This window comes from Bos javanicus, chromosome 3 (assembly GCF_032452875.1).
Source record: "Bos javanicus breed banteng chromosome 3, ARS-OSU_banteng_1.0, whole genome shotgun sequence".
Classification (NCBI taxonomy): domain Eukaryota; kingdom Metazoa; phylum Chordata; class Mammalia; order Artiodactyla; family Bovidae; genus Bos; species Bos javanicus.
This window is the reverse complement of record NC_083870.1, coordinates 44,964,900-44,974,830: the sequence shown is the minus strand read 5'-3', so window position 1 is coordinate 44,974,830 and position 9,931 is coordinate 44,964,900. Positions and strand designations below refer to the sequence as shown.

At 43.4% G+C, this 9,931-nt stretch overlaps 1 protein-coding gene across 2 annotated transcripts in view; it reads left to right on the top strand.

Annotated features, from left to right (window-relative positions):
* The first annotated feature begins 4,680 nt into the window (after positions 1-4,680).
* Positions 4,681-9,931, top strand: part of SNX7 (sorting nexin 7) — a 118,516-nt gene continuing 113,265 nt past the window's right edge. Inside the window, exon 1 of one of the 2 annotated variants that reach the window (XM_061411112.1) lies at positions 4,681-4,893. In XM_061411112.1, the coding sequence (XP_061267096.1) occupies positions 4,714-4,893 (180 nt within the window). In that variant the 5' untranslated portion in view covers positions 4,681-4,713. The remainder of the gene's footprint in view (positions 4,894-9,931) is intronic. The other variant, XM_061411113.1, reaches the window with a different exon arrangement.

The window sequence follows — 9,931 nt, the reverse complement described above, 5'->3', positions numbered from 1 at the left end:
GCATGGTAACCCACTCCAGCATTTTTGCCTGGAGAATCCTATGGACAGAAGAGTCTGGTGGGCTATAGTCCTTGGGGTCACAAGGAGTCGGACATAGCTGAAGCAACTCAGCACGCACACACCATTATTACAAAGCAGGCAACAAGAGTGAATTTAAGTGAACAGGTTAAAAATCAACCATCAGTTCATGATAACCGTTTTTCATTCTTGGATTTTTAGTTTTTTTTGGTAGCATCCTGTAGTTATTTTTATTCCTTTTATTTATTATATTTATTTATTTTTGGTGTATTGTTTAAAATTCTTTGGGGCTCTAATCCTTTAATTATTTTAATGGGTGTATGTGCTCAGTGCTCAATCCTATCTAACTCTTTGTGATTCCATAGACTGTAACCCTCCAGGCTCCTCTGTCCATGGAACTTTCCAGACAAGAATACTGGAGCAGGTTGCTATTTCGTACTCCAGGAGATCTTTCTGACCCAGGGATTGAACCCATGTCTTTTGTATCTCCTGCATTGGCAAGTGAATTCTTCACCATTGTGCCACCTGGGAAGCTCTAATCCTGTTTTGTATAGTAACCCTGGTACGTGGTAGATCATTTTCTTCAAGTATTTGATTTGGATTGTGATCTAATCTGCAGTATTGCTTTTCTGAAGTGGCTCTGCTAGAAGTGAACTGAAAAGAGGTTTTTCATTTGTTTGTGCCAGAGATTCCAGGGATATATTACTCAACCAGGGTTTCTTGTAGTTTTTGAATTGTGGCTTCCTGAACCATAGTCAGGATTTCAGGGGGAGAGGTCTCTCCCACTTTGAGCCTAGGCTGATCCAGAAGAGTTTTGTTATTGAGAGAATATTTTACAAATTTCCGTTTCCATTATTCTCTCATGACAATTCAGATTCATACCTTTAGATTCTTTAGGCCAATCCTAGCACCCCACCCTTGGAAGCTGGCAGAGTATCATTCAAGTGTTTAGTCTCATTCTCTCACTTAAGCTTTCTTTGTTTCTCCATGCTAGAAGTCAATTACTTCCTTGAAAGCTCATCCGTGCACTTAAAAAGATTCTTGTTATAGTTTGTTAGGATATTTAGTGGAAGGATTGTAAAATTATATATTTTGCTACAATCCAAGAACCAACAGTCCCCAAACATCCTTATAAGTCCTCTCCTCTATTTTTTAAGGCAACATGCATAACACTTTCTTTCAGCGAGTCTTATTTACCAGTTATTATTTACCTTGGGTAAGTTATTAAACCTCAACTTGCCATGGCAGCTACTACTCCTGGTCCTCCTGAAGCCCCAAGATCTAGCAGAACTCATTATTTGTCCTTTGTGGAAAAGATAAATTGGGTTTGCTTCTCCTGCTTTCCTCCCAACACAATCATCCATGAACTTACTGACTGCTTTATTTCCCATCAGATTTTGCATATCACATTTTTTCCTGATCAATTAAATCACCTCCAGCAAAACAAGTAATGCTTATGGGGTGACCTGTCTTATCATGGGTCTCATTACCAGAAACAGCTGACTTTATGAATGGTTGAATGGCATATTAACAGGCAGTTATGGTCTCAGGAGATCCTACCTGGAAAATATGAGAAAGAGGGAGCTTTTTGACAAAATGTATTTTCTCAGAACCAAAAATTAATATATATTAACCAGAATAAGAGTCCCAAAACCAAGGGACAAAACTGGGTAGGACATCTCTTAATACTATATCTGTATTTAAGGTTTTGTATTATAGTGACCCCATGGACTGTAGCCTAAGAGGCTCCTCCATCCATGGGATTTCCCAGGCAAGAGCATTGGAGTGGGGTGCCATTGCCTTCTCCGATTATAGTGATTGAGAGAATTTAGTACCCAACTAAGAACTCTTCCATTAAAGGACCTAGTGATGATCCTATTTAATGAGAAATTGGGACTGTTATTTGGCAATTTGGAGAAGGCAATGGCAACCTACCCCGGTACTCTTGCCTGGAAAATCCCATGGACGGAGGAGCCTGGTAGGCTGCTGTCCATGGGGTCGCTAAGAGTCGGACACGACTGAGCAACTTCACTTTCACTTTTCACTTTCATGCATTGGAGAAGAAAATGGCAACCCACTCCAGTGTTCTTGCCTGGAGAATCCCAGGGACGGGGGAGCCTCATGGGCTGCCGTCTATGGGGTCGTACAGAGTCAGACATGACTGAAGCGACTTAGCAGCAGCAGCATGTGGCAATTTAGTACTTTTTATACCACTGAATACATAAACATGGCATGTTGGTAATTAAACTCTAAAATGTAGTCCATCAGGTACAAAATATCAACAGAGTTACAGCAGAACCACAGGAGGAATAGACATGTTAGAAGCGTGTGTGTGTGTATGTATGCGCTCAGTGGTGTCCAACTCTTTGTGACCCCATGGACTTTAGACCACCTGACTCCTCTGTCCTTGGGATTTTCCAGGCAAGAATACTGGAGTGGGTTGGCATTTCCTTCTCCAGGACCTCTTCCATACCCAGGGATCAAACCTTGTGTTTCCTGCATTGGCAGGTGGATTCTTTACCACTGCGCTACTTGGGAAGCCCTTTGGACTTAGAGCTACCCCAGACGTGAGCAGGTTTGGATTTTCCTCCTTTGGGGAGCCAGGGACTATATTCCCAGGAGTTTGAAGAATAGCTGAAGTATATTTAGCAGAAATTGGGGAAAAAATAGAAAGTATGTGAGGAATTGTGATTTTAATGTTGGTTGGCCAAAGGAATGAGTTGTAGTAGGGATTTTTTTTTTTTCTTTTCTTTTTTTCTTTTGGCTGACCAGTATCAATCTGGACTTAATATGCTTAGAAATCTAATTTGTCTTTTAAATGTCTAATTTGTCTTTTAACCCCCTTTCAGGGTTTTGAAAGTAGAATAATTAACAGAGAAACAGGACTGTGGGCACTTTTGTGGTATAACAGCAAAGGAAGTTCTCAGAGATAGCTGTGGTACTGATGTGGGTATCAGCACCTGGAGTTCAGTGATATCACTGTCAGTGGTAGTGTGTGGAGCGGGTGTGATATCTGATGCTCAGTACTGGTGGTGGCAATGTCTGCCGTATTAGTTCCGTGGTATGAGTTCGGCTGTGATACAAGCTTGGTTTGTTCTGTCCATTTTCTGAGCTCGTCTCTATGCTTTCTGGCAATTCTCTGAGTCACAGTATCCTTAAGAATTTCCTGGTTCAGACTGCAATTCAAAAAACTTGAATCTTTCTCACTAGCCAATATGAGCTTAGAGAGGAAAAAGTCTTTTAATAACTTGTATCCTTTGTTTTCTCTTAGCAGAGAGCTTTTTTGGGTGGGTACATCTGCTACTGTGATTTATTAATAAATAATGTGATCTCTAATCTTAAAATGTTATAATTTAATAAAGAATGTAAGGCATTTACATGAAATAAATGCAATCTATTACATGAAATAAAAGTAAATGCTAAATTGGGAACAGACTGTGTCAATCAGAAAATCTTCCTCAAAGACATGGGATTACAGTTAACTCCTGAAGGATGGGCAGGAGATGGCATTTTGGGTACAGGAACCATAAAGCATAGGCAGGAGCTTGGATATTCAACCAGCAGGGAGACATGCTTGATTGAAGAAGTGTGTTTATGAACTGAAACCAATATGACTGGTTAAGAGGCACATATCACTAAGGCCTTGTCTTCTAATCAGAAAGAAATTCTCTTACACGTCTAAGTTTTTTTCTGAAGTTAAACATGTTAAACATTAGGCTAAACATTTTGCCACAGACATTTTAGAAGCCACGTTTGAATTAGCCTCTGCTCTATGTGCAAACTTCTTAGCTGTTCTTTCCTGGCTGATGGGAGAAAAGAGTTGGGGCGGAGGTGAGTAAGTAATACAACCTGAAAATAGTTCCAAATATATCGATTTACATTCAATTTTCCTTTATTTTTGGAATTTCTTTTTAAAAATTATTTTTAATATTAATAATAAGCAGCCAACAACTAAACAGTTACGGCTTTGCATTGGCAGTGTAAAGACTGAAGACTATTTCTCAGTGGCAACGTCTGGACAGTCATGCTTGCTGTCCTTGACCCTTAGTACCATTCTTGCTCACTGACTTCAGAAAGACTTCCAGGAGTAAAGATACATTTGAAAGTGGCTGAAAATAGTTTTAAAATCCAACTTCCCTGGCTTGATAGTGAAATGACCACACAGTCTGGTCACTGGGTCAAAAATCAATTACAAAACAGAAGAGTTTTTGCATTAGCCTTAGTAAAAGACGGACTCGAAAACCACAACCGGGGAAAAAAATAAAGCAACCATTAAACTACAGGAAATACAGTATTGGTTTTTTCCTCTTGGCGAGATGGGTCGACTGCTTTCCAGCCCCGCTGTGGCTCCTCTGAAGTTCACGGTTCGCTCTGTCTCTTCTGCCCAGATCCCCGCCGCCATAGAAGCCTTCGCAGGGTAGCCCTGCAGCCAGGTCCCACTCCCTACCTTCAGGGGACCGCGTCCCAGGCCCCACCCTAGCCAGAGCCCCAGAGTCCCACTCTTTCGCCTCCGGCAGGCCCCAAGCCAGGTGGGGACGAACCCAGGCCGGGCGTTTGCTCCCAGTTCCGCGTCTGCGCAGCGGACGTGGGGCTGGAGCGGGGCCGGCCGGGGAGGCGCAGGATGCGCGGGAGCCAATGGGCAAGCTCGGGGAAGCCGGGCTGGCGGCGACGGCCGGACCGGCGCGCACTCTCGGGATGGAGGGCGAGTGCCGGGCGTCTCAGGCGCGCTCCTGGGGCCTCCCGGCTGGGGGCGCCGGCGGGGACAGCCCGGGGGGTGACGCCCCCCTCCCCGGCAGCATCAGCTCCTCCTCCCTGCTGCAGGCCGAGGTGCTGGATCTGGACGAGGACGAGGACGACCTGGAGGTGTTCAGTAAGGTGAGGGCTGCGCGGCGGCGCGTCCCGGGAAAGTTCCAAGTCAACTCCCAGAGTTGGCCCCGCCGTGCGGCGGCCGCCCTAACGCGCTCACCCGGCCCCGCCGGAGGCTCGGAGCCGAGGGTGGGTGGGTCTTCCCAGGCCGCCTGATCCTGCCTGGCTGCTCGCCGCCCCCGTGGCTGACTCCCAGCACGTCCCGAATTGCAGCAGTTCACTCTTCTGCACTTTGACCTTGCGTTCGGCAGGGCCATGGCTTCGTGGAATCTGCAAAGTTGTGCCATTTCCCACTTTTCTCTTCTTTCCTTCTCTGACGCGGATATTTCCAGGGACAGTGCTGGAACCGGGGAGGCGGTGGCCCGAAAGTGCCCCCGCCCCTGGCAGCTTCTTTTAGGGCGCAGCCAGCCCTGAACCCTGGGAGCGAAATCACCCGAGTCTAGGGAAATTATTCTTGATTTAGTGTTGTTGCTGGTTTTGGATTGGAGACTTGGGTGGCGCCGGAGGTTAGTCTTAAGTCTAGTGGGAAGAGGCGTTAGGGAATCCCTCTTCAGGAGAAAACAGTTGGTGTGTCCAACTAGGAAGCTCCTGCGCTGCGGAGCTCAGGATTTTTTAGATAGCTCCTGCCACCCAACTCACCACCGGCGCTTTCATTTTTAAACCTAACCCAGGGAAACCTAGAGACCAAAGGGCCCTCTGAACTTTCAGGATTGTTGGAGAGAAATTGACTCGGTCACTGGCAGACTTGTGGTGCCCGTAGGCTGATGGTTGTAATTTTGTTTTGGAAAAGAAAAATACCATTCTTGGGAGGCCATTCAATGCCACTGCAGCTTCTCTCAGTTGCTGCTGGTAGAAGAGTTGAGATGGGAACATTGTATTTTCATTACTAAGAAGCCTGTTCAGTAGGTGTGTTACCTTGAGGTGTTAAGTAAAGCAACAGACTTCACCACTGCTTTATTCTGGGAGAGAAGTTATAAAGTGGACAAGCATACTCAGACCACAAAGAGGAATATGCAAAACTCCCCGCCTTTTTTCCCTATAGGATTAAGTGAAGTGGTAGGCACAGGTGTATTGGGGAAGTTCAGACAGAGTATCTGGTTTATACACTTGATGAAATCACATGACCTTTCAGTGTGTTTAAATTGTAAAACAGTGGAATTATTTTTTGTTTACTAGTTGTTGTTCCACACATACTTTATGTTCAGATCAAGGACAGTTGATCAGTTCTTATTTATTGCCTTCTAAGATACCATTGTTGTTTAGTCACTAAATCATATCTGACTCTTTGGGACCTGGTGGATTGTAGCCCACCAGGCTTCTCTGTCCATGGGTTTTCCCAGGCAAGAAAACTGGAGTAAGTTGCCATTTCCTTCTCCAGGGGACCTTCCTGATCCAGGGATCGAACCTGTGTCTCTTGCATTGGCAGGAAGATTGTTTACCACTGGAGCCACCAGACTATGAGCTTTAGCCTTTGGAGCTCTGCACTGTGAAGCTTGGGGTGGGGAGGATGTGTACAGGGAATACTCCTGTACTGTAGAGAGTGGCAAGCGTGTATCAGGATCATCTGGGATGGCTTAAATTTGTCATGTGCTTTCTCTTTCCCCAGATTCTAAGTGTCCTGGCCTCCACCAAGAATCACTGTTTTAATGAGCCTCTTGTAGTCTGAGGCCAATCTTAGATGAAACTAATGAAATTTGAGTTTGGGCTGTTTTTTTGCCTGGGTCTCTGGAAAATGTAAGATACTGGGAGTAGTACAGGTTCTAGGTGGGAAAGGAATGACAGATTGTAGCCAGAAGCGTTTCTTTTTTTTTATATAATATACATTTATTTATTTTAATTGGAGGCTAATTACAATATTGTATTGGTTTTACCATACATTGACATGAATCTGCCATGGGTGTGCATGTGTTCCCCATCCTGAACCCCCTTCCCACCTCCCTCCCCATCCTATCCCTTTGGGTCCTTAGTCCCAGTGCATCAGCCCCAGCATCCTGTTTGTGAAATGAATCGCCAGTCCAGTTTCGATGCATGATACAAGATGCTGGGGGCCAGAAGCATTTCTAAGTAAGCATTTCTGGTGAATTGCTTAAAGCCATCTCAGAAGAAAGGAATCTAGAACTCTGTGACTCCAATGAGCTGTTGAGCTTTCTTTTCTCATTCCCAATAAAACAGTTGTTCTTCCTAATTTTGTTTTGTAATTGTGTATTCTGTTTTAAAAGAATGTAAGTTTCAGCAACATACTTAACCACTGCTTTATTAAGCAGTGCATTTAGTAAGGTGCAATATTGTATCTTTACCTTAACCTATGTGGCTGGCTTCTATAGAAGAGGGCTTTAACTTTTCTATGGCTCCAGTTCAACACTAGCAAGCAGGGTGGATCCAAGTGTATGAATCCTGCTTGATTATATTTTAGTAAGTTGAATTTTGCAACCATTAACTGCAGTTCGACAAGCAAATTTAAGAAACTCGTCTTCATTTGGCCTGCTTTCTCTGCTGCTCCCTTTTTAGCTTGTGTCTCTGTAGAACCCTACCACTGTCCAGCATACCCTAAGCTGGTATCAGCTATTGCTTTTGAAGTGTACTAACTTTACCCTTCAGAACTTTGAGACTGATGATTTTCATATTCAGTTTATATTTACAATTGTATCTCTTATTTCCTTAGATTGTTTATGAGTATATATACCGTACCCCTGTCCAGGTGCTTTTTCTTTTAATCTTTTTATAATGGAAGTAGAGTTGATATACAATAATACAGTAGTTTCTGCTGTATGATGTAATGATTTGACATTTATATGCATTATGAACTGATCACCATGATAAGTCTAGTAACCATCATAAAGTTACTGCAATATTATCGACTATATTCTCTACATGTGCATTACATACCTGTGACTTAGTTGTTTTATAACTGAAAGTTTGCACTTTTTAATCCCTTTAACCTATTTCTCCCTCCCTTTTCCAAACTACTAGTTTGTATCTATGGATCTTGTTTCTGTTTTATTTGTTCATTTGTTCTGTTTTTTATATTCTACATATAAATGAAATGATAAAACATTTGTCTGACTTATTTCACTTCATAATACCCTCTAGGTCCATCCATGTTGTTGCAGGTGGCAAAATTTTATTCTTTTTTATGGCTGAGTAATATATTCAGTTGTGTACATATATACACAGCATCTTTGTCTATTCATCTACTGAGAGACACTTAGATTGCTTCCATAAGCTGGCTGTTGCAAATGATGCTACTGTGAGAATGAAAAAAAAGGAGTGAAAGTGTTAGTTGCTCAGTTGTGTGCCACTCTTAGCAAACCCATGGACTGTAACCTGCCAAGCTCCTCTGTCCATGGAATTTTCCAGGTAAGAACATTGGAGTGGATAGCCATTCCCTGCTCCAAAGGATCTTCCTGACCCAGGGATCAAACTTGGGTCTCCTGCACTGCAGGAGATTCTGACACTGCCCTGACAGATTCTTTACTGTCTGAGCCACTAGGGAAGCACGTGAGTGCTGGGGTGCATGCATGCGTGCTAAGTTGCTTTAGTTGTGTCCACCTCTTTGCGACCCTGTGGACCATAGCCCACCAGGCTCCTCTGTCCTTGGGATTCTCCAGGCAAGAATGCTGAAGTGGTTTGCCATTCCCTTCTCCAGGGGATCTACCTAACCCAGGGATCGAACCCACATCTCTTATGTCTCCTGCATTGGCAGGCATAATCTTTATCACTAGCACAAACTGGGAAGCCCAAAGATATATAGGGGTGTGTGTATATCTGTTCAAATTAGTGTTTTTGTTTCTTCAGATAAATACTCAGAAGTGGGATTACTGGATAATATGATCATTCTTAATTTTTTGAGACATCTTCATACTGTTTTCCATAGTGACTGCATCAATTTATATTCCCACCAGTAGTGCACGAGGGTTTCCTTTTCTCCAAATTTTTACCAATACTTGTTTTTTGTTGTTCATTAAAAAAAAAAAAAAGCATCCAGACAGGTATGAGGTGATATCTGCCATATTATGGTTTGGATTTGCATTGCCCGATGGAGAAGGCAATGGCACCCCACTCCAGTACTTCTGCCTAGAAAATTCTATGGACGGAGGAGCCTGGTAGGCTGCAGTCCATGGGGTCGCTAAGAGTCGGACACGACCGAGTCACTTTCACTTTTTACTTTCATGCATTGGAGAAGGAAATGGCAACCCACTCCAGTGTTCTTGCCTGGAGAATCCCAGGGACACGACTGAAGTGACTTAGCAGCAGTAGCAACAGTGATTAGTGACACTGAACATTCTTTTCCTTTGTCTTCTGACCATCTTTATGTCTTCTTCCTTGGAAAACTGTCTATTCAGGTCTTCTACTCATGTTTAAATTGGGTTGTTTCTTTTGTTTTGCTTATTTTCTTTTTCATGATTATTCACTTTATATTGAGTTGACGGAGTTCTTTATATATTTTGGATATAACACCCTTATGAGATATATAACTTGCAGATAACTTCTTCCATTTAGTAGGTTGCCTTTTCATTTTGTTGATGGCTTTCTTTGCTATGCAAAAGCTTCTTAGCTTTGCGACCCCATGAACAACAGCACGCCAGGCCTCCCTGTCCAGGACCAACTTCCCAAGTCCACCCAAACCCATGTGCATTGAGTCAGTGATGCCATCCAACCATGTCATCCTCTGTCATCCCCGTCTCCTCCTGCCCTCAATCTTTCCCTGCATCAGAGTCTTTTCCAATGAGTCAACTCTTTGCATCAGATGGCCAAAGTATTGGAGTTTCAGCTTCAACATCTGTCCTTCCAATGAACACCCAGGTCTGATCTCCTTTAGGATGGACTGGTTGGTCTCCTTGCAGTCAAGGGACTCTCAAGAGTCTTCTCCAACACCACAGTTCAAAAACATCAATTCTTCTGTGCTCAGCTTTCTTTATAGTCCAACTCTCATATCCATACACGACTACTGGAAAAACCATAGCTTTGACTAGACGGACCTTTGTGGACAAAGTAATGTCTCTGCTTTTTAATATGCTGTCTAGAATGGTCATAACTTTCCTTCCAA